General features: G+C 47.2%; 2 protein-coding genes across 15 annotated transcripts in view; one reads left to right on the top strand and one right to left on the bottom strand.

The window, feature by feature from the left end:
- The window catches only part of Vrk3 (VRK serine/threonine kinase 3), a 36,754-nt gene extending 16,486 nt beyond the window's left edge, over positions 1-20,268 (bottom strand). For 4 of the 12 annotated variants that reach the window (XR_007342980.1, XR_007342981.1, XM_048790489.1 and 1 more), the window contains exons 1-9: positions 19,794-19,921; positions 13,304-13,443; positions 11,072-11,221; positions 9,596-9,805; positions 7,238-7,302; positions 4,510-4,576; positions 3,111-3,195; positions 2,754-2,859; positions 1,984-2,076 (exon numbers count right to left, since the gene is read on the bottom strand). Coding sequence is in view for 10 of the 12 variants with exons in the window: in XM_048790489.1 (XP_048646446.1) it covers positions 1,984-2,076; positions 2,754-2,859; positions 3,111-3,195; positions 4,510-4,576; positions 7,238-7,302; positions 9,596-9,805; positions 11,072-11,221; positions 13,304-13,443; positions 19,794-19,801 (924 nt within the window). In the remaining 2 variants the exon portion in view is untranslated. Of the gene's footprint in view, positions 1-1,983; positions 2,077-2,753; positions 2,860-3,110; positions 3,196-4,509; positions 4,577-7,237; positions 7,303-9,595; positions 9,806-11,071; positions 11,222-13,303; positions 13,444-16,934; positions 16,997-19,725; positions 19,932-20,080 lie in introns of those variants that run through there. The other 8 variants (XM_048790494.1, XM_015496489.2, XM_048790490.1 and 5 more) reach the window with 7 other exon arrangements.
- The window catches only part of Znf473 (zinc finger protein 473), a 16,331-nt gene continuing 8,663 nt past the window's right edge, over positions 19,942-27,609 (top strand). The window contains exons 1-3 of one of the 3 annotated variants that reach the window (XM_048790485.1): positions 19,942-20,075; positions 21,340-21,423; positions 22,265-22,455. In XM_048790485.1, coding sequence (XP_048646442.1) covers positions 22,396-22,455 — 60 coding nt within the window. In that variant the 5' untranslated portion in view covers positions 19,942-20,075; positions 21,340-21,423; positions 22,265-22,395. Of the gene's footprint in view, positions 20,076-20,333; positions 20,516-21,339; positions 21,424-22,264; positions 22,456-27,609 lie in introns of those variants that run through there. The other 2 variants (XM_015496481.2, XM_048790487.1) reach the window with 2 other exon arrangements.

The following is a 27,609-nucleotide window of genomic DNA, read 5'->3' as shown; positions in this document are numbered from 1 at the left end:
TCTTTTTTTTTTTTTTTTTAATACAATTCAGCTTTTTCTTTTTAAAGAGAGCGAGAGAGAGAGAATTTTTTTAATGTTTATTTTTCAGTTTTCGGCGGACACAACATCTTTGTTTGTATGTGGTGCTGAGGATCGAACCCGGGCCGCACGCATGCCAGGCGAGCGCGCTACCGCTTGAGCCACATCCCCAGCCCCTGGCTGCTTCTTATTGTACCATATGGATAGTGGGTAACTTGGGTTGGTCTGTGCAAGACCCATTCATCCTCACTTCTGGTCACAGTTTGAGATGGTCAGTTTTCCATGGTAACCTGCCTGGCCCATGGGGTACCTGAACACTTGGCCAAACATTATTGGGGCGTCTCTGTTGGTGCTTCTGGATGAGAATAACATTTGAACTGGTAGATGAAGTACAGCAGATTGCCCTTGCTAATGCAGGTGGACCTCATCCATCCACGGAAGATGTGATCAGAGAGAAGAGCTGAGTAAGAGGAGATCCCTGGCTTGATTGCTAGGCATTTCTTGCCTTCAAACCTGGACTGAAATATGGGCTCTTTTTGGGTTTTGAGCCTGCTGGCCTTTAAATGGAACTTCCACCATCAGCTCTCCAGGCTTGTCCACTGAAGACCCTGGGACTGCTCGGCCTCCAAAGTCACGTGAGCCGGTTCCTAGCAAGCCTCTTTATAATACACGCTTCTTGCTGGATCTGCTTCCCTGAAGAATCCTACTGAGTAATACATAGTTCTGAATTTTCCTCTGGGACTGCCCTTCCCCCACTCCCATGCCATGCTGTTCAGGGGGATTCACCTAAACTGTTTATGCTGGGGTTGCTGAGCATCAGCAATTTAAGCCTAATTTGCTAATGCCAATTTTGTCACTACGAGGGAAGAGTCTGCCTGATAGTGAGCAATGAGGAGGCAAGAAGGGCCCAGAGATGGAAGACGCAGCTTCCCAATGAAGGGCTTAAGTTCCTAGATGTAGCTACACCTGAAAATAGTAAAGTCCTAAGTTTTTCTATCCCATAGATCAAAACATTACACATACACATTCTTACTACTTTTGCCTAAGTCATGCTAAATTTGTTTCCTGAAAAAGTAAACAGAATTTACTTTAAATTACTATTTAATCAGTAATCCACGGGGAGTATTGTGTATGTACACATATACACATGAATATGTACATATATGTATACACACTTCAGGCGTTTCCCATCAAAGTTACAACCATTCTTGTCAGAAACATTTGTGCTTTTTTGTGTGTGAATATATTTTTGAAAAGTCCTATGGATATGCACCATATATTATATACACATTCCCGTAAGAGGAAATGATGGATCAAAAAACAAGAGACACTGAAAACTGTGATTGCTATCTCCAAAGTAACTTTCAAAAAGGTTGCCAGGTTCATATTCCCAACAATGTATGAAAAATTCTCTTTTCCTTACATCCTTACCAGGATTATACTATCTTTTTTTTGGTACTGGGAATTGAACCCAGGGGCACTTAACCACTGAGCCACATCCACAGTCCCTGCTTTTCTAATACTTTACTTAGAGACAGGATCTCGCTAAGTTTTTGAAGTTGGCTTTGGATTCATGATCCTCCTGTCTCAGCCATCTGAACCGCTGGGATTACAGGTGCGTGCCACTGTGCCCAGCTATATTATTGTTTTAATTTTGTCCATTCAAAGGGTGAAAATTGGTATCTTGTCTTAGTTTGCATTTCTATGATGATTAAGGAGGTTGAGTGTCTTTTTTGTATATTTAACTGACTTGCGGATTTCTTCTTCTGTGAACTGTTTTTCCTACCTTTTGTCTGTTTTTATAGTAAGTTGCTTATCTCTTTCTATTGATTACAAGGAGTTCTTTTTAAATGATGGAAAGGAATCCTTTGTTTGCAATTAGCAGTGTGAAATAAATGGAGAGTTGGGAACTGATGGGAACCTGAGCCCAGAGACCTTTGGGGGTGAAGGGAATAAGGCTCTTACCTGGCTTAGATCTTCTGGATTCACAAAGATATTCTCGGCAGTCAGATTTCCATGAACATACTCATTTTCATGGAGAAACTCCAGTGCATCCAGCTGGGAGAAGAAAGGAAGTGTTTCTATGAGTGTCATGATGGTGCAAAGACGCTCTGAATCAGAGCCAGGTGAAGGGAATCCTCAGGCCTGGGGGTCATCCAACACTGGCTGGGGGGCTAAGCTTGCCTAATTCTGGTTGTAGCATTAAGAAGTCACTGTGATAACACACTCCAATACCTCCCTAATCAGGCTTATAGAACCTTCAGCAATAGAGTTAATGTTTGGCTTTCCATCTACTTCCATCTCATTCTCTTAGTTGACTTCATGCTCAGGAGGGAAGATGGAGTGACTAACGCCCTTCTGCAAAAATAACCCAGCACCCATGTACATAGAGTTCTGCTCACTTCTCCTACTGAGAATAGCTTAAACTTAGTTAAGCAATTTATATCTTTATCTCTAGCTCCAACTTCTGCACTGTGCAGAATGACTCTTGGCTTAGAAATCACTTCCACCAGTTAGCCTGATCCAGCTCTAAACTTCAGCTGGCTGGTGGGGGGCTCTCTCTGCCATGGCAATGCTCATCACACCAGTACTAACTCCCTCTTTTTTCACCCACCCTGCTGGGCCTCCATGTTGGCAAACTGGAGCAGGGATGGATGTGTCAACAAATCAACAGGCTAAGAAATGAGGATCTGATGGGCCATGCCCCACACCCTGAGCAGCTGTCAGCTACATACCAGCCGGCAGGCCACCTGGAGCACACACTTCTCTGAAATCACATGCTTCGGGTTCTCATCCAGGGCTGACTGAAGGCTCCTTCCCAGTCTGGGGAACACCAAGAACCTGGAAGAAAAGTGCATCCCAAGAGGTAGAGACGCAGAGGACCGCAGGCCACCCATTGAAGGCTGGCTGGAGCACCACCAGGCCCCAGAACTAGGTGAGACTAGGGCTTCTGGTTGCTGGGAACCAGCCTGACTTGAAAAGAGGGAAAGGAAGTAACTGACTGACTTGTGGCTCCAAGGTCCCAGCTATGGCAGGCACAGGCAGGGAGAGAAGGAAAGGGTCCTCCAGAGAGTGGCAGTGAGGTGACTCACCTGTACTTGTCCTGGTGAACGCCAAAACCAACACAGGTCGGGATAGCCAGGAGGGGCGCTGAGTGCAGCTTCTTCCACTTGTTCACTAACAGAGGCAGGGGCTCAGTGTTAGCCGGCCTGGTCCCAGGCAAGGAAGTAGAGTGCCTGAGCCCAGACCACGGCTGGAGCCTCCTTGTTGGAGACAACAACTTTGGGGTGGGGGATGGGGGTGGGCATGGGTGACCCATGAACATCTGTAATACATGTCTGCAGGTGACAAGAGTGAACACAGGTGACTTCTGAGAATACATATACACGTCTGGAATAAGAGGAAGGGATAAGAACAACAGGGCAACCTCTGCATTCCCATGTCCACCCCATAAGACCAATAAAGGTCCCCAATGGCCACACTCTCACTGCATTTGCCAGTGTCTCTGTGGGGTGGTACAGATCCAGTGGTGTGCTGACACAAGTTCAACACCTGTATGCCCAGGGAAAGCCAGTCCACACTAGTAGTTTTGTTCTCACACCATATCTGGGCAGAGTGGCGCATGCCCATAATCCCAGTGGCTCAGGAGGCTGAGGCAAGGAGGATGGCAAATTCAAAGCCAGCCTCAGCAACTTGTTGAGGTCCTAAGCAACTCAGTATGACTCTGTCTCAAAGTGAAAAAAAAAGTGTGGGGCTATAGCTCGGTGGTAAAGCTCCCCTGGGTTAAATCTCTATTACCAACCAACCAACCAAATAAAAAACAACCCCCCCAAACCCAAAACAACAACAACAACAAAACACAAAAATAAAACAAAACAAAAAAAGAAAAAAAAAAGAAAAGAAGTTCCCATCATGGCTAACTTCAAGCCAAGAGGACTGGGGCTGGGGTTATAGCTCAGTGGTGGAGTGTTTGCTTAGCATGTGTGAGGCAATGAGTTTGTCCCTCAGCACCATACAAAAATAAATAAATAAAAATAAAGGTATTTGGCCATCTACAACTAAAAAGCAACATTAAAAAAAAAAGAGGATGTGACTGAATATGGACTGAGATGAAGCACAATATTTTGCGCAGTATTTTCACTAAACAGATGCAACCAATGTAAGTAACCCCAAGAGTACAAATGGTAGAACAATAGAATAAGTACGAAATGATGAATTTGCAAGTGTTTTATTAACTTTGTTTTCAGTATAACTCATTTGATTGTAAGTTTACATGATTTAATTGTTAACAGTGGCTGGTGTAACAGCCAGCCTGCAGCGCTCCTAAAAACTTACTACTTGACTCTTGAGAGCTGGTATGAGCCTCGAGGGAGGACAGGAGTCTGGCTGTGGGCACAGAGGGGATATTAACCCACTTCACACCAGCAGAAGGCTAGTTGTGACAGACTGGCACCCCTCACTCTTTCCCTGACCCACTTCCCCATGGAATACCTTGCAGAGGCTTGGCGGCCCGTTGGAAGAAGTTCTGCTCATTGAACAGGCGCCCATCCTTGGCATCCTGGTGGGACAGGAGGGCAGAGGATGTCACACTGAACTCCCTTAGACAAGGGACCCAAGTCACCACTGATACTTCAGGGTAATGCCAGCAATGACCACATTTATCAAGTTCTTGCAGTTTATTAAGAAATGATCACATTTATCAAGAACCCAATTCTCCAGGGTGTTGCATGTGAGCACAAATCAGAGACTGAGCAATCACTGAATGCTCAAGTTTCTTTCACAACAGGATCCACAAACTTTTCCTAGACATGTGGCCTTCAGCTAACAACTACATTCCCTAGCCTCCTCTGCAAGGAGGAACGACCGTATGACCAAGTTCTGGCCAATGAGTTTATGAGCAAAAGAAATGTGGGCAATTTGTAGGTTATATCCTTAAAAGGCTCTATATCCTATGAAGGCTCTCCTGCCCCAGACTTTTAAGTAAAAAAGTAATCAAATATTATTTTGCTTAACCCATTTTTTTTTTTTTTGGTATGGGAGATTGAACCCAGGGGCACTTAACCTCTGAACTGCATCCCTACCCCTTTTCAATATTTTATTTAGAGACAGGTCTTGCTAAGTTGCTTAGGGCCTTACTATGTTGGTGAATTGCAATCCTCTTGCCTCAGTCTCCAGAGCTACTGGGATTACAGGTGTGTGCCATGCCTGGCTGGGTCTTTTTTAAAATATCAGTGTAACCAAATATTTTAATTAAACAACTAGTGCAGTTGAGTTCTTAAGAGCACAGGGTCAAATTCAGCTAGGTTCAAACACAACCATTCTCCCCACCCCATCTCCCCCTCCCCACTCCTTTCTTTCTCCAAAGCCTCCCAGTATCCTAAGCATGGTCATGAGCACTGGGGATACAGCAGTGAACCTAGTGACTTGCATGCTGGCTGTCTCTGGTTCAGCAACTGAGTTTCCATTTCCTCATCAGTTAAATGGGAACACAACAGCCACCCTACAAGGTTATTGAAAGAATTCAAGGACATAGTGTTTGTGAAACTCAACCCAGGATCTGTCACATATGGGCTCTTAGTAACTAGGTGCTGGGCTGGGGACATAACTGTGGAAGGCAGTTTGCCTAGCACGTGTGAAGCCCTGAGTCCAATTTTCAGTACCGAAAATCATAGACAAAACCAACAAAACTAGTTGCACTGAACAGCACAGGGCCTGGCTCCCTGTCCCCATCCACCCTCCTCTTGTCCTCTGTCTTTTCTTCTCGGCTTCCTAGCACCCTCCCCACACTGTGGGCACATGCAGTAAGCACTTGGTAAGTCAGAGCTCATGTTAGCACAGCTGCTTAGGCCTTCTTTTTTTTTTTCTAGGCCTTCTTAATCTCATGTGATCTACCCTTCCCCAGGGCCCCCTTCCCTGCTAGGGAGCTCTTTGAAGGCAGGAATTAGATGCAACCCAGCTCTTCAGATGTCCCCAGTGCCAGTTTGCAGGAAGGGCTTGTTGAATGAACACTACTGGACATGAAGCACCCGCCCTTCCAAACACATCAGAGCAGACTGCCTTTCCCAAGGCACAGGAAGGCTCTGGGTGTGACTAGGCTCTGTGCTTCCTCTCCTGAGCATGTCCCCTTCCTAATGTGACTGTGATGTTGCTGTCTTTCCCCCACAGCTAGACCTGAGCCACACACAGCCCAGCACCACACACTTCTGGGCCAAAGGAAAGCCTGATCGGATGGGACAGACAGACGCATCAGGAGCAGATATGCTTGTGCCACACTTATGTGGGGTGGTGATGACAGTAGCTATAATGACAGGAATAGGTCACTGTGTGCCAGGTGCTATCTGAATGGTGCAGAAAACAGTTAAATGGGGACTCTGTGTTAATCCCATAAGACTTGGGGCAAGTTGAGTCAATTCAACAAAGTGGTGCTTGTGAAATTCTGGGGCCAGGCACATAACCAGCTCTCAAGAGCACATGTGACCTGTCATCAGTGAGTCAAGCCCCAGAGCCATGCTCCAAACCACCAACACAGCCTGTGTCTAGGGCTGAAAGGGGACACTCAACCCAGCTGTCCTTGGTTTTCCGGGTACAAGTTCAGCGAAGGAAATACAAGTTGCCATGATGCCAGCTACTCAGGGTTGAGGAGGAGGCTGAGCACCATGGTGATGCCCTCTTAATAAGCACCTGCACTGTGCTGAAGGCCACTCTCACCCACGTGGCTGGTGGCTGCTCTCGCTTTCTCCCTTTACTCCTTCCTTTGGGCCACCCCTGAACACATGCTTCTTGTCTGCTGAGCCTTCTGTTAATAAGCACACACTGTGGGTGATTTCACTGAATCCTCAGTGCAGGGACCCCATCTGATGGGTTCTTTGCTGGACTCTGACATCCAGAACAATGCCACATAATAAATGTGTGCCAGGTATGAGGCTGGCAGTAGTAGGCAGGTAAGCCACAAGATGTGTTATTGACACTGATAAGGGGATGTGCTTGCCTGAGTTACAAGGCCAGAAAATGTCATATGCAGGGCATGCCTGAACACAGGTCTCCTAGAAGCCTGAGATGAGGAACCGGGAGCCTGTCTGTCCAGGGTCCTGCCACTATTGACGGGTCAGGGGCACCCTGGCTCCAGCCGAACTCTCCTGCTCACAGACAGAGTTGATGGTGCATCTGCAAAATCCCAAGCCCTCCCCTCTGAGCTGCTCCCCCATCAGAGGCCACTCACCAGTTTGAGTGAGAATCTGTTTTTACAGAGCTTTGACCCACAGGCAAGGGCAGAGGTAGGCTCAGCTGTGAAGAAACAGAAACAATGAGCAAGGTCCAAAACTGAGGAGAAAGTCAAGGCCATGATCCGCAACCTTCCCAGCCATGGGAAGCAGTCCTAGTTCTTGGGTTCCCACAGGCAAGTGCATCCTTGCCCTCCTCACCTGCTCCTTCCTATTGTCAAACAGCTCCTTTCCTGCTTCCTCTTTCTCTCTGCGAATGTCCAGCTGTGCAGGAAAGGGTTAACACTACAGGTCTGAGACCTTCCAAGGTCTGAAAACTGAATTTCAGGAGGGTGCCTAGCATTCCCTAACTGATGAGAGGGGCTCACTTGGCCTAAATCATTTGTGCATCAGTGTGGTTTAGGCTGAGCACCTGCTGTCCTTCTGGGAGTCTGGGATTTGGGTATGAGTTAGGCAAAGGCCACCTGACTAGCCCCCATAACCACCCTGGGCCCTGAGTCTCTGATAGGCTTCCTTAATGGACAACAATTTCTATGTGCTGTTCCAGCTTATGGCTGAGAGAATTCAGTGTATCTTCTGCAGTAGCTCCATCCTAGGCCACATCCTGGGTCAACCTATATCCAATGATTGATCAAGGGACATAAAAGCCCAGCCATTCTGCTAACATGGAACATGCTGGAACACCTGTTTTGCACTGGAGCCCATTAATTCATTAATCCATGAATGGCGGGACACACAGCCCATACCCGAGAGCAGAGTCCTCCTGTGACCTGATCACCTCTTAAGGTTACCACCTCGTTCCACCTCTTAACTACCTCACAATGGGGATTAAATTTCAATATGAATTTTGGCAGGGACATTCAAACCATAGCAGAGTGACTGCTAAAAGGCATTGGATTTCCCTCCCTCCCTTCCTTTTTTGTGATACTGGGGATTGAACCCAGTGCCTCACACATGCTAGGCAAGCATTCTACCACTAGGCTATATCCGAGGCCTTAAAAAAATTTCTGTTTGGGCTGGGGATGTGGCTCAAGCGGTAGCGCGCTCGTCTGGCATGCGTGCGGCCCGGGTTCGATCCTCAGCACCACATACAAACAAAGATGTTGTGTCCGCCAAATACTAAAAAAAATAAATATTAAAAATTCTCTCTCTCTCCCTCTCTCTTTAAAAAAAAAAAAAAATTCTGTTTTTTTCTCACTTGAGACAGGGTCTTGATAAGTTGCCCAGGCTGGGCTGTAACTTGCGATCTTTCTGTCTCAGCCTCCTGAGTAGCTGGGCTGAGGGGTGTGCACCACCATGCCCAGCTGGTACTGGATTTCTTTCTGGGGTGAGGGAAACATCCTGGAATTAGAAGGTGGAGGTGGCTGTACGACATTGTAAATGTACTAAAAGCCACTAAATTTTATACTTTATGTTATATGAATTGTATCTTAATTAAAAAATTTCAGGGCCGGGGTTGTGGCTCAGTGGTAGAGCACTTGCCTACCATGTGTGAGGCACTGGGCTTGATTCTCAGCACCACATATAAATAAATAAAATAAAGGTCCATCGACAACTAGAAAAAATATTAAAAAAAAAACAAACTATGAACAAAAAGGGCATATAAAAAAAAGGGCCTTGTGTATGCAGTCAATGAATGAATGTTAGGTATCATCCATACCAACAATACTGCCACCCTTACTTTCTTCATTGTCACAGAGTCTGACTCCATTGTTTGAGGTTTGACAACAAACAGCTTTTAAGCCCCGCCCCTTCTGGCCAACAACTGGGCAAGCTGCTATGAAAGCCTGGGTGCTCCCTCTTTGGAGCTGGCAGAAGATTCAAACTTTGCCAGGCACTGGCTGCGTATGAAGCCTCACCCCAGCCCCACCCCTAGCTGCCTCTTTCCCTTACTCTCCCAAGGTATGAACTCCTCTTCACCAGACCCCAACTAAGTAAGCAATAAACCTATCTTCTTGGTGTGGATGACATCACCAATCTCAACATCCTACCCAAGTTCTGGGTGGGGACACAACTGTCTCTGCAGGGTGAGCATGACAGTGACCTTTTCATGTGGTTACTGGGCCTGCACTCCTAATGTCAGCAGTCAGAATCATGGGGCAGCACACTTTTCACACAGGCAGATGCTCTCGACTGGCTGCAGGCCTTGCCACTCTGTCTTCTTACTCACAGACTGCTGCATTCACTCAGGTGGGTAACTTTTCAGTCCTGAGTCTAAAACAAAGTTGCCTGGACACAGGTCTGCAGCTAGAGTCATGGCTCCATCCCCATTCTCCAAAGGGGATCGCCCTCTCTGGTCTGTCCTGGTGTTGAAGTGGCCCAGTGTGGCCAAGGCCCTGGTTGACTGGACAGAGTACCTTCATAGAGAATGCCCTGGTCATTCCTCGTCTGGAGGGTCCCCAGCTTCCAGTGCTGCCCATTCTTGTCCGTCAGCTCTGTCCCCGGGGGCAAAGCCTCAAGTGAGGTGGTCACCCGGCTTCGCCTTAGGGTCTGAGGGCTTCGCCTGGTAGACTGTGGGCTGCTTTTGGGGGTCGGGGGTCTTCTGCAGGCCCCTGCAAGAGGATGGTCTCGATAAAGCCAAGGCAGTATCAGGAAAGGAAAGTCAGTGCGGATGAAACAGCACTGTTTGCCGACCCACTCACTGGGCAAATGCTTTCAGGGACTTCTATGGGTCAGGTCCTTTGTAACGACACTGGGGGCTTAGACATGAGTCAGGCCTGGACTCTTCCCTCAGGAGCTCCCCGTGTGGTGGGGAAGTCTAATCAAGATACAGCCACTTGAGTAGAGTCTGAGAAGGGGCAGTACTGAGGGATATTAGGGCCAGAGAACAAAGGCTGACTGCTGAAGGAGTTCAGGGAGGCCTCCTAGAGGAAGTGAGGTTAGAGTTGAGCCTTGTTAGATGAGTAAAAGTTTTCTATGAAGAAGAGGACATTCCAGATGTTCACCCCAAAACATCCTGAAACAGGCTTGGCCTTGTACTGAGTATGAAAAGGCCTGGAAATGGTTTGACAAGTCCCTGCCCCAAGAAGAGAGTGGGGTGGTGGGACTGACATTGACACAGGGAAAGATAACACCACCTACCCTCCTCCTCCTCCCCCTCCTCCTCCTCCTCCTCCCCACCACCCCTCAAGGCACACGTGGACAAGAGGCTCTGGGTCCTGGAAGGAAGGAGCCAGGATATGGCTGGGGAGCCAGTGCTAAGGACATAGGCCTGTGGTCTTCAAGCTTCTCTAGTGCTGGCAAGCACCGATGAGTCATGTTTGGTCCCAACCTGTGAAGGACGCCCAGCCTGAAAGGGACGTGGAGCCTTGAGTGACACAAACATGCCCATGAGGGCAGCCTTAGGCACTGAGGGTGCAGGACAGAGGCTGGAAAGGCTCTGTGGGGGCGATGACAGGAGGCCTCTGCATGAGCCTGCTGTGCTCAGGAGAGGGTTCCCAGGATGGGTCTCTTGAGTGTTGGAAATGAGGTGCATTCAAGGGCAGAGGAAGATGACGGCTCTGGGCCAAGGAACAGACTCAGCAAAGACCTGAGGCTGAAAATCCCTCCAAGTGAGTCTTCTGTGCACAGGGCTATGGTGAGCACTGAGGCAGGAACCAGGCCATCTGGACACCAGGCTGAGAGCAACAGCAGGGAGAGACAGGGACAGCTCTGGGTGGTGAGGTAAGGCACCTCCAGAGCCAGGTGGTGATGGAATGAGGGGGCACCTGAGGCTGGGGAAGAGGCTGTGCAAGGGGAGATGACGTTCCAGCTGGAGCTATGGAGGCTTTGTCCCAAACACTGTCAGACAACCCATCTTTCCTGTCTAGAATCAGATGAACCCTGACTCTTACCTTTGGGTCTCTCAGGGGAATTCAAGGTATCTTCAGACTCAGTGTTGTCACCATCCACGAGAACGGATGATCTGGGAGAGGTGGCAGTGCTTGACCACTTTACTTTCTTGGGAGGAATTTCAGAACTGGAACTCAGTTCTCTCCTTGAGCCTAGAGAAGTGGAGAAATGCACACTGGAGTTACACAGGCCCTAAATTGGACCACAGAACCTTTCCTTTCTCTCTTTTTTTGAAACAGGGTCTTGCAGAGCTGTGGATGCAGCTCAGAGGTCAAGCATTTGCCTAGCATGTACAAAGTCCTAGTTTCGATCCCAGCATTGAAAAGACACAGGGGGAAAAAGAGTCAAGGATTGAAATAGGGTCTCATGGTGTTGCCTAGACTGGTTTCAAACTCCTGGGCTCAAACGTTCCTCCTGCCTCAGCCTCCTGTGTAACTGCTACAACTCTTCTCCTTTCAGGTATTATTAACTTGGCCAGCATGATTAGGCCCTGAACTACTGGAAGGCCTCCCAGCTGGTTTCCACACCTCCAATCCGTTTTCCACACACAGCAGCCAGAGAAGTCTTTTCAAAAATGCAGATCATACCATATCACTTACTCTGTGGAAACTCTTCCACTGCTCTCCACTACACCCACAGTTAAGACTAAACTTCTTACCCAGATCAACACAGAACTGGACCACTTCTTAACACCTCCCTGTCCACCCTGACCATCGCACCTCATGAGAAATCAGGCTGCATGTCTGCCCCCAAACTACACTGTTCTGCGTGCCTCCACTCTGCCTTGCTCCCCACACCCAGTCTCTCCCCATTCCAAGCCCTCCCTCACTCACTCTTCACCTAGCTAATTCTTTTTTATCCTTAGGTCTTGGGTGAAACATTTACTCAACTGGGGAGGCCTTTCATGATCTCCCCCAGAAAATGTCCCCAACTTCTGAGCAACCAAGTCTGTGCCAGACACAGTCCTGGGTGCTGTGCAATGCAAACAGCAGATTACAAAAATCACAATCTATGCAGGTTACAAAACATACAAAGTTCCTGTCCTATGGAGCTCACCGACAAGAAGTAATAAAAATATGTAAAATCTTGTGTCTAATCCTGTCACAAGGACCAAAGAAAATGTAAATCAGGAAAGGGGGATAGGAAGATGTGGTCTTATTAGGGGTGTCAGGGATGGTGCCTGTGAGAAGGCAGCAGCTGGGCTGGGGCTGGGACTCGGAGGCAGAGCACTTGCCTCGCATGTGTGAGGCCCTGGGTTTGATCCTCAGCACCACAGAAAATAAAGGCCTGCTGTCCATTCACAATTACAAAAAATTAAAAAAAAAAAAAAAAAGAAGAAGGCAGCTGAGTAAAGACCTGAAGGCAACGCGGGACACACAGGCAAAGGAGGGAAGGACCACCCACCCAAGGAACAGCAAGTGTGAGGGTTCAGAGGCCCAGGCCTGGAGGAGGGGAGGAAGGTGGTTAGGGGACTGACACCATCCAAGCAGCAGCAGAAGGGTAGGAGGTGACGTCTGGGAAGGACTGGGGCCCAATCATGTGTGGCCTCACATGGAAGATGGGGAGCAGAGGAGTGACAGGATCTGGCTGTCTTAACAGGAACCCTCAGTGCCACACAAAGAGGACTGCAACAGGGACAAGAAAAAGAGAGCCCAGAGAAGAAGGCTTCTGCAACAACATAGGTGAGAGGTGAGGGCAGGGTGGGCAGGGTGGGTGTGAGGAAGTGATGCTGCTGCTGTTTAAAAGGGAGCACCCACAGGGTGTGCTGAAGGGTGGCGTATGAGGGAGGCCTCCTGGGTGGCCCCAGTTTCTGGCCTTGGAAACAGGATAAATGGAGTTACTGTTTGCTGCTTCTAGGGAGCGGGTAGACGTGGGTAGCAGTGACATCAGGACCTCAGTTCTGGGCATGGTCAGGCTGAGATGCACATGGGACAGCTGACAGATGTCAAGCAGGCAGTCTGCTCTATGAGTTCTGGGGTTCAGGGAAGGAGTGCAGGCTGGAGACAGAAATGCATGAGTTGTCAAAAGACAGACGGAATTTAAACTACAGGGGGGACAAGACCCCAGTGGACTGCTGAGGGATGTGTATAGAGCTGTTCAGGCCTGAGCCCTGAGCTTCTGCAGGGTCCAGGCAGGGTCAGAAAGGCTGAAAAGGGTCTGTCCATCCTGAAAACTTACACACATCCACATATGTCTTACCCCACTGCAGGGACACTCAAAGTCCTGGTTCTTACCTCGGAAGGACAACTCAAGTGGCTTGGCAGAGGTCTGGGATGCTGCATGCTCCTCAGTAGGCAAAGGTTTTCCACAGTAGGGGCAGAATTTGAAAGCTGCTTCAATATTTCGGCCACAGTGTGGACAGAAGGAGATCATGCTACAAAATAGAAAGGGACAGGGATGAGGAGCTGAAAGAAAAAGCTAATCCACAGCTGACAGGTGGTCATCAGAGTCCTATGGTGAAGGGGAGAGAAGTTGTCACTCTCGGATCCTGCAGGAGGCCACTTCTGAAATCAGTTGTTACCCACTGTGCTGAGGCTTTAGCTACTTGTCCTTCCCTAATGACCCAAGGACAAAGCAGACCAAATACAAGCAAGTGGCAGACTTCCCAGGAGTAGTGGATGCCCTGAGGTGCTGCAGAGTTGTGTCAGAAAACTGCTCCCATCAGAGCGAGCACCTGTGTAGAATGCACACCCAGGGTCTTCAACCGCATCTGTGATGCTTATTTTAAAAAATAATTAAAAAAATTTTTTTTTGAATTAGGGATTGAACCCAGGGGTACTCTACCACTGAACTACATCCCCATCTCAAAATTTTGAAACAGGGCCTGACTAAATTGCTGAGGCTGGCCTCAAACTTGTGACCCTCCTGCCCCAGCCTCCCAAGTTGCTAGGATTACAGGTGTAGGCCACCAAACCTGGTTTGATGCTTATTTCTTAAACCACACAATGGGGCCAGGGGGGACTGTATCCCCAAATATCCACATGCTCCCCTACATTTCCCAGCCACCCTTACAGCTATGTTAGGCACATATGACTATTTCTGGCCAAAGGGGTGTGGGTGGAAGTCATCTCCTGGCTAAAGCATCTCCTCCATCTATCCCGCCTTGGAGATCACGTATCCCAGGTAACATAGCAACATGACAAAGGAAAGCTGCCTGATTCACTCTGGGATCTCATGATTGATAAAGACAACTATGTATGAAGTCACCAAGATTTCAGGCTTTATTAGTTTCTAGAATAACGAATTCTGACTAATTTAGTGGGACAATGGTTATTCATTACATTATTTGCTATGCTTGGTGTATCACTGAAATGGTTCCTGATACTTTTTGAAAATTAAAAACAAAACCATACACAGGTCTATGACAAACGAGGATATGGCAGGGCTGGAGCAGTTAATAAGTGAAAATCAACTAGAATGACGGTGCTGTGGGCATTTCTTTTTTTATCTTTTTGGTACTAGGGATTGAACCATGGGGCGCTTTACCACTGAGCTACATCCTCAGTCCTTTTAATTTTTATTTTGAAACACTAAGTTGCTTAGGAACTTGCTTAGTTGCTAGGGCTGGCCTCAAACTTGAGTAATCTTCCTGCTTCAGCCTCCCAACTCACTGGGATTACAGGTGTGCCCCACTGTGCCTGGTGTGCAGAGGGCATTTCAAAAATTTTTTTTCCTTCATACATATAAACTTAGCTTTTACTTTTGAAGCAAAATTCAGAACTCATGTCTCCATAGGATGACTATAACTGAACATCTTTTAAGTAGAGAGAGAGAGGGAGGGAGGGAGATGAGAGGGAGAGGGGGAGAGAGACATTTTATTTGTTCTTGTATTCTAAGATTTAGTGTATGGCAGCAATTAAAAGTTGAAATATCAGAAGCCAAATGTGTGTGTGTGTGTGTGTGTTCATGATTTCATTTTACCTTGTACTGTGGTTAGGATTAGTATGTTCCAAAGTCCATACATTAAAGGCTTGGTCCCCAAGGTGGTGCTACTGGGAGGTAGTGAAACCATTAGGAGGTGGGGCCAAGGAGGAGATCTTTAGGTCACTGGGGGTCTTTAGGTGCCCTTGAAGGGGACTGTGGGAGGTCAGCCTCTCCCTTTTTCTCTTTACTTCCTCACTGATAATGAAAGGGTTTTGCTCTGCCAGGCACACTTGGCCATTGTCATCTGACACACCCTCCAGAGGCCCAAAGCCATGGGCCATTTACCCATAGACTAAAAGTTCCAAAACTGTGAGTTAAATAAATCTTATCTTTTGTAAGTTGATTATCTCAGGTATTTCATTATAACACATCTTACAATATAACTAACACATCTTACAATGTAAATTTCTAACTAAACCCTTTTCCTTTAGTCAAAGTCAAGATTGGTTTTCTGTTGCAACTGTCAACAGTGGTGTCCTTGAAATCACAGACTTTGGTCCCAGGTGCACAGGATGTGAATTCCAGACTTGCCCAGGCTGAGAAAGTTCCTTAGCCTCTCTTTGTCTCTGTCTGCCTAGACAATACAAAATGTCTAGTGCCAGCACCTGTCTGACAGAAAGATTGTTGAAGTCTAGTGGATACTTATATCAAGTGCTGAGAACAGGGCCTAGTCACTGAAAAGCTTTTCTCCTTTTTTTTTTTTCCCTTTCCAGTGCTGGGCATCAAATCCAGGGACTCACACATGCTAGGCAAGTTCTCTGTCACTGGCCACACCTTTATCTTGAAAGCTTTTAAGCACTATCTTATCATATTCCATTTGTTAACATTTCTATCCTTTCCCTTTTCTCTTTCCATACTGTAATTTCAGAGCTTCTTGGGCCTCTGTTTCCTTTAAGTGATGACATACAGAATTATAGATCTTTTTTTTTTTTTTTTAAGAGAGAGAAAGAGAAAGAGAGAAAGAGAGAGAGAGAGAGAGAGAGAGAGAGAGAGAATTTTTTAATATTTATTTTTCAGTTTTCGGCAGACACAACATCTTTATTTTATTTTTATGTGGTGCTGAGGATTGAACCCAGCGCCCCGTGCATGCCAGGCGAGCACGTTACCGCTTGAGCCACATCCCCAGCCTCAGAATTACAGATCTTTCTCTTGAAAACCACAGGCCATCCATATAGCTAATGAAAGAAATCTCAGGAAAAAAAAAAGAGTTTCTCCTTCTCTCAGGCTACAGAAGTGCAGAAATCATACTCTGGTATAAAAGGGCTCTTCTGCTATTTCAAACAAAAGAGCTGTGTAAGACACCTGGTCTGCAAAGACCACTGTCAAGTACCCTTTTCCTTTCCAGTAAGGAGGGGTGTAATTCTGAGTGATTGTCTTAGTGATGGTTGTTCTGGCAGTAACATTTAAATCACATCTGTCTTCTCAAAGGTGTAAACACTGGGGAGCATCTGTTTAGCCACAGGACTCTCTGCCTTTCCCCTTCTTCCTTTAGGCAAGCCTGAAGGTCAGGTGTTGATGCTGGAGCCACGAGATCAAAGCTGGATATACAGTTGTCCAAACTTTGTATTAGTGAGGAAAAAACTTGTGTTTGTGTTAAGCTACTGAGATTTGGAGGTTATTTATTACTATGGAAAAGACTAGCCCAGTCTGACTAATAATACACAAAGACACCATGGGATTTCATACGTAAACAAAAGGATGGTTTAGAAATCTGTGGTGGTGTTAAGTGGCTTCATGTTAAGTGGATTTTCCCCAGGGGCCAGTGCCTGGGATAAAAATGGACCCCCAGGAAGGAACAAGTGCCTAACCAGGTGAGCCCTGCCACACTAACAATAACACTCCTCCTAGGAAGGAAGTCTGCTGGCTGCAACAGAGGTGAGACAGCAGGAGTGGGTTACTGGTGAACCAGCCTCAAGGGTCACATGCCTGAGGGGATGGTACCTTTATAGGGTCGCAGTCTGGCTCTGGATTCACTGGCTTGGAAATTTCATCTTGATAGTAGCCTAGAAGTGAACAAATGTGGAAACAATGACTTGGACTCGGTTCAATTCACAAATAAGTGAAAGATAATATTTACTGAGCACCGGCCATGCGGCCAGTATGTGCTAAGTCTATTCATTCATTCATTCATGCAGTAATAACCTATGGAGGTCCTAGTTCTTTCAGCCTTTAGAAAGGAAACAAACACAGCCCCTGACCTCAGCAAGCTCACAGTCTGGTGGGAGAAGACAAGCTAATAAACATGTGAGCAAGTAACTGTTGAACAGGTCGGGAAGAGATAGCACTAAGGAGGACAATAAAGTACCTCAGGAGAAAAAGGGTGCCAAGGGGGTTGGCAGGTCACTGTTTACACAGGGTGGTCAAAGAGGACATCACTGGGAGGGGCAATTGAGCGGAGATCTAAGGGAAGCCACAGAGTGGGTCATGGACATCTGTGGAGGGTCCCTCCAGGCAAAGAACTTTCTGTTACCTGATTTAGTCCACATCACAGCCCAAAAGGTAGGTTCTGAAAATTATTACCCATTCTTTTTCTTTCTTCCTGAGCTGGGGATGGAGCACAGGTCCCTTAAACTCTACCACTGAGTTATGCCCCCAGCCCTCTATAGGAGAGTGTGGCATCTATACTTTCCAAAGACAGCTGTGGCAATATTTCTAGTCTTGTGTGCTCTTCGGAAAAGGTAACCCTTTCCACTAAGAAGCAGGGCTCTGAACCCTTCCTTTTGGATCTGAGGCCTACAATTGCTCCTACCAATAAAGATGGGCATAATTATGTAATGACATGCCCACTCCAAGGCCAGGTCATGCACCTGGCTGGCTCATTCAGGATGCTCCTGTGTGGAACTGGGTTTCCATAATATGAGGCAGCCTAAAGTAGCCCACAGACTTCATGGAGGGGCCCAGATGAAGAGGAATTGACCCTCACACAACAGTCAGCATCAGCCACTGGACATGCAAAGAAGCATGTCTTCTGGCTAATTGATATTCCAACTTTGGAGTCTTCCTGCTGTGGTCCCAGATGTCATGCAGCAGAGACAAGCCAGCCCCACCTGCTTGCTCTGAAACCCTGACCCACAGAACCCATGGCCATGACAGAATGACTGTTTACAGAACTGCATTTTGGGATAATTTGTTCCATAACTGGAACAAAGAATAACCTGAAGCACAGAGAGGTTTAATTGCTTATTTAACAATAGCTCCCAACTCATGAGTTCAACATATGTAGATTGAAATCTTCACAATCACCTTTCACAGAAGAATAACTTTTCCCTTTAAGATGTGGAAGGAGAGGCTCAGAGAGGGACAGTGATTTGACCAAGGCCATACAGCTCTTCAAGTGGCAGATCCAGAAATATTATTTTAATTTCCCACCAACTTTATAAGCCAGGGATACACATCTCATACTCGAGACTTACAAACTGCTGCTCAAAGACTATGCACCTAGAAAGCAGTAGGGACAGAACTCAAATCTGGACCTATAAAGTTCATGTTCTCAACCGGCACAAATTCATAAAACAAAAACAAAAACTTCACTGGTTCTTGGGCTGCAGGTCAGAACATTCTTTCAGTCTTTAATCTGAAAGCTGATGCTGTGTAGAACTGAGCCAGGAGGAATACTGGATTTTTTCAACCACAGACATCTGCCTGTCCCCTACTCTTACACTGTCACCAGCCTCGTCTCAGCCACTTCTACCTTGTGCTATTACAGTCACCAGTAATTCTAACTAGAATTCCTGCTTCTACCCTCATCCCTACAGTCTATTCTGAAAGCAGCAATTAAATCTTAGACCCTGTCCTTCCTCTGCTCAACACCTTCCAGTGGCTTCCATTTCAGACAGTAAAAGTCAAAATTCTTAGCCCATAAGGCCCTACATGATCTCCCATGTCCCACTCCCACTCTGACCTCTCCCATACACCCTTGCTCACTCTAAGCCAGCCACACTGGCCTCCTTGCTTTCCCCCAAAACATGACAAGATCTTTCTGCCCCAAGACCTTTGCGTTTGTTCTCACATCTTCCTAGAATGTTTTCTGCCCATGTCATGCTCATGCCATCACTTTCTCCAGTTCTCCCTTCATATGTCACCTTTCTGGACAGATCTTTTTTTGATACTACTCATAGTACACACTATCCTCCTCCCACCATTTCATTTTTCTTCGTAGTGCTTGTCACCACCTGACATACTCTAACTTCCTTATTGCTGACTCCTCTGAATAGGCTGGTAAGCTTCAAGATGGAAGGTTTTGTTTGCTTTGCTCACCACAGTACACCCAGAGCCCAGAACAGGCTGAAACCCGAGGCTCCAATCCTCAGGCGAGCCATCCATTTATTTTACTTATTCAATAAAATTTTATTAACATCTACTATGCGTCAACTACTATGTTCCTCCTAGATTCCAAGACGCAACACAGCAAGAGGGCTTTTAAAGGCTAGACTCCATCCTAAGCGCGGAGGGACAACAGCCTAGGTGACAGTGACATGTCGCCCGCCCCCTTCTCAGAAAACCAGGGCTGACTTAGCAGCCAAGGCGGAGCATCTGTCAACCCCCAGATGCTTAACCTTAGCCACGCCCACCAGCGTCCAAGGGGGCTGGGGTCCTAGCGCGCGGAGAGGTTCCGCAGCCTCCCTAGTCCAGGCCCCAGGGCGAGGGGGCTCCTCTTCCCAAGAAGGGTCGTGCTGAAGTCACAGGCTCCACAGCCGAGCTGACTCCGAAGGAAGCCAGGAACTTCCCTCACCTCTGTACTTGAGAACAGGGGTGGGCGCCAGAGTTTCTGCGGTCAGAACCGCAAGAAGTGGGACTCACCTTCTCATTGCCCCAAGGAAACTTCCTCTGGCGCCGGAGACGCTGCGCACGCATCCTCTTCCTGGAGGCCGGGCTCCCGAGCAAGCGCAGCGACCTCCAAACTACCCCCGGGCTGTCTACCTGGGAACTCCATTTCCCAGGTGCCTTCGCGGCAGATCAGCCGTCTAACCCGGCTAGGGAGAAACTCCCTCGTCGCTTCCACCCTCTTCGGAACTCCACTTCATCCCACTGCGCATGAAGCCAATCAAGATAAACTACTTGGCATCTCCCCATCAATCAAAGGTTACCTCTTTAACTCCGCGCGTCTTCTTGGTAACGCCAACCGCTTCCTCCGCGTCTTTCCATGGCAACCTCGGGTTGTTTCCTTTATAAGTAGAAATTTCCGGAAAGGCAGAAGAAGGTTAAGTCGATCCTTCAACAGGGTCTACAAAACCGTGGTTTCACCTAGTCCAGATCGGAATCTACTCTATTTCCCAGGGTGCTCTACGGGGGCCTCCAAGGTCAAAGAGGCATGTGGGGCGGGGAAGCCAAGCGCGGGCGCGCGCACAGCCCTCTGGGAAATAGAGTCCTGGCGCTTGGCGCGGAGGAGTCTGGGTAGAATAGCTGGGAAGTGTCGCTGGGTTCCGGAACTTCCCGTGAAGAGGCGCGCGTGAGAGGAGTTAGGTTTGTTTCTCCTACCGAGCTGGGGAAAGTCTGTTAGCCCGGCGGACTGCAATCTCGAGGTACGCAAGTGTCGTGTCCGGGGTCGCTGAGAACCCTGGAGACTCGTGGGCTCGGTTCTTCCCGAGGGGCGAGGCTGTACTATTAGCGCAACTTAGGCAAAAATCTCGTCGCCTTGGGCGGTGGAGGTCTTGATGGAATCTTGAACCCTTAAGTCAGATTCTTCCTAAAGTGAGACGAATGATTCTATTTAGTTGAGGAGACCGGGCGAAAGAGAGGGACTAGGTGTCTAAAGGCGGCAGGTCTGGGCAGGATCTTGAGGAAGAAAGGGAGTTCTTGAGGATGTCCAAGAATTGAACGTTGACTGGAGCGCATTCTGTGCTCAGGCGCGGTGCAGTCACAGCAGCACTAAGACATAGCGCAGGTCCTCGCTGTCCTCGGATGCGTTTGGCACCAGGATCATCTCGGGAATCAGGGCTTTTCGGATTTTAGAAAGACAGTATTTCACAACTAGGCAACATACTGGCGGAATCTGGAACAGTGCTTGTGTCATCCAAGTTTTCTGCGTGGGGTGGGGGAAAGGTGTATACGGACTTCCACTGACTGGAAAGAAGATTATATGTAGTCGGTGGCAATCCAGGTTAGGATTTCCTGTCAATTTATGAATGAATTTCAGGTTTTCAGGGACTTTAGGTTTTGGAATTGTAGAGAAGGGACTGTGAATCTGTTGCAGTAGCCCCATTTGGAACGTGTGGCAACTAAAGTTCAGGGAGAGTAAATGATATAACCATAGACCCTCATTAAGAAGGTGGCAAGACTCCCAGACTCCTGGGTGGGTACCTTGGGCTTCATTCAGAGGCCCCACTCCCCATTTCTTCCCTTTCAGGTCTAAGAGTATATGAAATGGGAACAGAACTGTGATTTGGAAATTGTCTCAAACTTGGATGTTGGTGAGAGTGCGGTAGTTAAGGTAAGGGAGGGATCCTGCTGCTGTGAGGACTGTGGGGTGCAGGGAACACTTCCATCTAAAGGGGGAGCTCTAAATGGGCTCCAGTGAACTCGATTTGTGGGGATGCAGACCCAGTGATGCCAAATTGTAGGGTGTTTCAGAAGCTGAAAATCTCATTTTTAGGTGAAATTTACCAGTTTTCAAGTTTTGTTAAACTATGTTGTTTAAGGAATAATGACAATGAAAACGTCTATGTGTTTGGTACAGATGCAATTTAATTTAATTTATTTATTTTTGGTGGTGCTGGGGATTGAACCCAGGACCTTGTATGGGAGGCAAACACTCTACCAACTGAGCTATATCCCCAGCCAGAGATGCAAATTTTTTTTCAACTATTTTCTACCTGAGGTTGATTGGATCGAAGGACACAGAACACACAGATATGGAGAGTTGACTGTCATTTCTGTTACTGTGGGTCGTGGTTTAAAAAAAAAGTTTCAGAAATATTGCTGTTGTAGAATAGCAACAGCTTTGGAGGCCAGCTCACCTGGCTCAAATCTTAGATATGATAATCAAGAAATCCCAGAAGCATTGTCCCATTGATTCAGTTAGAGACATTTGTTATGTCAACAATTATTTTAAAAGCCCCTGCTATACAACAGGCACTGTGCTGGTGCTAAGACACAGCCGAGAGCAAAATCAAAGGTCCCAACAAAGTATAGACTCTCATTGCCAGATCTCACAAACATCTATAAAGTAAGTACTAAGCATGGTTATGAGGTTGTTTTACAAGTTCTGAAGTGCAATGGAAATGTGGGGCTGGAGTAGTTTAATTAAATGTAATTGTTGTTGATTCCTAAAGGGAGAATCACTTCAGAAGTCCCGCCCACTTCTGAACATTTGGGGGCTCATCCAGCATGGACAGGGAGTCAACTGTAGAAGGAAGGGAGAGTTTCTTACAGCTCCCTTCCTGCAGCTCTGCCAGCTGGGAACATGGAAGGGAAGGAGGAGGAGCTTGAAAGAGGTTACTGGGACATGGCGGCTATGGCTGAGGTAAGTTGAGGGTTCCTTTATCTTAATTGATTACCCTCAGAAGAAATCCAGCCTTCCTTTGTACCCTGCTTGCTGTTCCATGGTGGCTCCCCAGTTGTCTTTTTATGGTAACGTTTCATACCGTTGCTGTCCTGCTATGGAATCCTTATTGCACTGTTGCTTACAGGTTAAAATGCCCACTCCTGCATGACCTGGTTTCTGCCTGCCTCTCCAGCATCTTCTGTCATTTTTCCAGATAACCAGTACTCCATTTCTGATCTGATGGTAAAATGTTACACTGTACTTTCCAATCTCTCTGCCTTTGCCTGGGCTATGCCCTCTGCTAGAATATCCTGCTGTTCTTGTTTGTGGTAACATGTTATGCAGCCCTCAAGACCCAGCTCATCTCCCCATCTTTCCCAAGGCAGAGTCAGCTTGTCCTTATTCTGGCCTCCCTTCCATGCTCTGATGACTCCTCTGTAGCATAAATCCACCTGTCTCTGCCCATATTGTCAGCCCCATAAGAGTACATGCTCCTCGGGAGAGGAGATGATTGGGATTCATCTCTGGATTGCCAGGGCCTAGTACAGGCCAAGCACACAGCAGGCTTTTGAGGTGTTTGTTGCGTGAATGAATGCTAAAAACTTCTCTACCTGGTTAATATCTGCTTGTCTTTAATGGTCCAGTTTGAATGTCCTCCACTACAGGAAGCTTGGCTTTATCCCATGGTAACTTTCCCCCTCCCTTCCAAGGTTTATATAGCCCTGATACCTCCCTTTGTCACAGCCCTGCCACCTCAGCTTATCATCTAGCATCCCTGAGTCTCCATCAGACAGTGAACTCCTCAAGGCCAAGGCCCAGGTCCTTGTCCTGACACAAGACCATGTCCCCAGCATCACAGTGGGATCTGGCACACAGGAGAAATGTTTGTTGAATGCATGCTCTGACCTTTTAACTCTCCCTGTATAAAGCCTTCTGTGGCTCCCTTGAGCCCCAGGGTTCAAGTCCCTGCTTCTGTCATGTACACCTTCCAATGTTGTTCCAAGGATCCCTATCCAACACATTCTAGGAGTCTGTTTAAGTCAGCATTTTCACTGCCATGACCAAAAACCTAAGAAGAAAATTAGAGGAGGGAAAGTTTATTTTGGAATTCACAGTTTCAGAGATCTGAGTCCGCAGATGGCCAAATGCATTCCTCTGGGCCCCAAGGAGAGGCAGGACATCATGGCAGAAGAGTGTGGTGTAGGAATGTGACTCAGAAGCAGAGGGAGAGTGCTCCCTTCACCACAGACAAAATGTATATCCTAAAGGCATGCCCTCAGTGACCCACCTCCTCTAGCCACACACTACCTTCCTACAACTATTAATCACTATCAGTAAATTGATGCACTAATTAGGTTTAGGCTCTCCTAAGACAATGTCTCACCTCTAAACTTTCTTGCATTGTCTCACATGAGATTTTGAGGGATACATAATATGGAAACCATAAGAGTCTGGGGAACAAAAGCTCATTAAGGCCCTCTGCAATCTGGCTCTTGATGCAAAACCTTTTTGACTCATTGCTCTCAACAGTGGATAGACAGTAACAATTTGAACTACAAGTACAAGAAACGCCATTTCAAACTGGCTTAAACTTTCAGGAGACTGTTTATATGGATCACATAACTGAAAGTCCAAAGGTGGGGGTGGCTCCATCTGCCTCAGTAATCAGGACTGTTTATTGTCCCTGTTTTCTCCACCCTGCTTAGTACTGGCTCCGTCCTTGGTGACTCCTTCCCTTCAGACTCAAGCAGCTGCCAGGACCGTGTGCTTCCTTGTGCTATTCATCAGGTGTTGGTTGTGTGTCTGCTGTGCGGGAGCCTTGTTCTAGGTGATATGGTCCCCATCCTTGTGATATGGTCCTCAACTGATATGGTCCCCATCCTTGTGAAGCTCACACGAGTGGGAGTGTGGAGGACAGTGGATTAGTTTGCGAGGGCTGCTGTTAATAAAGTACCACAAGTTGGGTGTTTTGAATAACAGACATGTATTGTCTTAAAAGTTCTGGAAGTTGGGAGTTAGAGATGAAGGTTTTGGCAGGGGTGTTTCCTTCAAGGACTGCGAGGAGAGCGTTCCTGCCTGTGCCAGCTCTGGTGGTGTGCAGGCCACTTGGCCTTCCTTGGCTTGTAGAAGCATCACCCGGATCCTGCCTTCACCTTAGTACACTATTCCCCTCTACCTTTGTATAGTCTTCTCCCTCTATATGTCTGTCTCTGTGTCCTCGTTTTCTGTTTTTAGGATACTGGTTGTGTTGAATTAGGGCCCACTCTAATGACCGCAAATCAGTCACCTGTGTAAAGAACCTATTTTCAAATAAGGTTTTTTCCTGAGGTAGGGGGTTAGGGTTTCAACCTGTCTTTTTGGAGGGTCACAATTCAACCCATGACAGTAAATTCTGTAAGTAAATCATGTAGTATGCAGGTGGCATTAAGAACTGTGGAAAAGATAATGTGGAGAAGGGAATAAGAAGTCCAGGTTAGGGGCTGGGGCTGGGACTGGGGCTCAGCAGTAGAGCGCTCGCCTAGCATCTGCGAGGCCCTGGGTTCGATCCTCAGCACCACATAAAAGTAAATAAATAAAAAGTGTATTGTGTCCAACTACAACTAAAAAATAAACATTAAAAAAATAAAATAAAGGTATCTGTCCATCTACAACTACAAAAAAAAAAAAAAAGAAGAAGTCCAGGTTAGGTTTGCTGTTTTATGCAGAGGGTTTGGAGGCGGCCTCCTAGAAAAGAGACTTTTGAGAAGAGAACTGAGATCTTAGGCTTTGAGTGGGACCAGGCAGTGGTCCAGGGAACAGCAAGGAAGTAGTATGGCTGGGGCAGAGGGGGTGACAGGAGAATGGAGCAGGTGAGATCTGAGGGGTAGCTGGGGCCATGCCTGTACAATCTTGGAAACCATCTTATGGACTCTCTGGGTGAGATGGGCTCTTGGAGGGTTTGGAACTGAGGAGGAGGAAGATCTACTGCAGATAAAGACAAGATCCTCTCTGGCTCTGCTCCCAGCTTCTGTTTAGAATCAGCCTTTGGATATCTGCCTTAGTGTCTTGTGACTGCAGTGACAAAACACACAAACTTGGTGGCTTAAGAACAACGTAAATTTATTCTCTTAACAGTTCTTGAAGTCAAAGCCCAAAATGACTCTTAAGGGACCAAAGACAAGTTATCAGGGCTGGTTCCTTCTGGAGGCTCCAGGGGAGAATGCCTTGTTTGCCTCTTTCAGCTTCTAGAGGCTTCTGCATTCACTGGCTCCTGGCTGTATCACTGCAGTCTCTGCTTTTTGTCATTGCATCACCTTCTCATTCCTGTGACTGCTTGTGTCCTTCTTATCAGGCCTCTTGTGATGACATTTAGAACTCTCTCATATGGTCCACTTCCCCATTTTAAGATCCTTAACTTCATCGTAGCTGCAAAGTCCCTTTTTGTCATAAAGGCAGCATTCTTGGGCTCCTGGGATTGGGGTATAGAGATCTTTGAGGCATGGAGGCATCATTCGGCCTCAGGATGTCAAAGGGGAGCTCAGACTCCAAGTGTCCCAAACCAGAGTCAGCATCTGCCTTGAGAACTGCTTCTCCCACATCTCAGTAAGCAGTGATTCTGACCTTTCAGTTGCTCAGAGTAAAAACTTAGAAACATTTCAGGCTTTTCTCTTTTTCACATTCTATGATTTTTCTGTCAGGAAATCTTGTCTGTACCATCATCAAAATATTTGGAATCTAACTCGGGCATGGTGGTGAATACCTGTAATCCCAGCAGCTCGGGAGGCTGAGACAAGAGGATCATGAGTTCAAAGCCAGCCTCAACAACTGTGAGGCACTAAGCAACTCAGTGAGACCCTGTCTCTAAATAAAATACAAAATAGGGCTGGGGATGTGGCTCAGTGGTCCAGTACCCCTGAGTTCAATCCCTAGTACCCCCCCCCCAAAAAAAAAGAAAATTGGAATCTCATCACTTCTCACTGGGATTATCAGATTGGTCTTTGTTTTTATCTTTGTGCTTCTGCTCTTCTTACTTCTCTTCCACCCACAGGAGAATCCTGTTGAGTATGTGCTTCATTAAAATATGTATATATATATATATATATATATATATATTTTTTTTTTTTTTAATGAAGCACGGGTGATGAAATCCAGACACACTGAATGCATGACACAATGAAAACAGACCCCACATGGGTCTAGAAGGAGGACTTTGTCACCCAGAAGCCTGATGGAGCCTGTCACAACCCTCTTACACCTCACATAAGTATCCTGACATTTTTAGATACCACTTCCTTATGCTGTTTGTGTTTTTAAAATAGTTTAATTACCTAAGTGCACATCCCCGTGGCCCCTCTTTTGGTTTTCTCTGAAGTCTTTGATCCTGTAGGTCCCTCCTCCACCCTTCTCTTCTTTACAGTTTGTACTTTGAAGAACCCGGGCAGTTTGACCTGTGGACTTTGTTTCAGTCGCTTGCTGGCTCCATACTCCTGGTGCGATCTAGTGTGTCGCAGTGGTGACTGGTTCAAGGGCTTCAGTTAGACTTGGGTGCATTCTTTGTGGCAGGACAGAGGCCCAGAGCCTTTGTGGTCCCGGCAGCCATTGGCACTGCCTGCCTTGTTGTCTGTTCACTCAGCAGGGTACTGTTCCAGTGCGGTGTCCCCGTCATTTCCGAGACGGAACACTTTCGTAGTGAGGCATCGCCCCTCTTTGGCCGGGCAACCCAGAGATTCTCTTCCTTTACCTGCCAGTTTTCAGAATAAGGAGTAGGGTCCCTGCTGTCATCCTTCCAAGAGGACCAATTTATTTATACACTTGCACATGTGTGTTGGACATTATTCTCAGAGTTTTACAGAGCATTTTCACTGATGTCAGTGGACATACCCAGACTAAATCCCACAAGGACAGGAACAGGCTGCCTCCCCTGCTGCCCTGTGCCTGGCGGGGAGCTGGCAGCAGGTGCCCTGATGTGACCGGATGCATGAGCGACAAACTCTACTTGCTGAACAGCTTCCTGCCGAGCACTTGCAGGCACCAGCTCCCTTCATCCTCACAGCACTCTCACTTTAGTGACGAGGAATGTGGACTTAAAGAGGTGGAATAATGAAGTCCCACAGCTCATAAATAGGACCTGAATTTGAACCAACAGAATCTAAA

The sequence above is a fragment of the Marmota marmota genome, unplaced genomic scaffold, assembly GCF_001458135.2.
Source record: "Marmota marmota marmota unplaced genomic scaffold, marMar, whole genome shotgun sequence".
Taxonomy (NCBI): Eukaryota; Metazoa; Chordata; class Mammalia; order Rodentia; family Sciuridae; genus Marmota; species Marmota marmota.
Note: the sequence above shows the minus strand (reverse complement) of the source record. Positions and strands in the feature narration are given on the sequence as shown.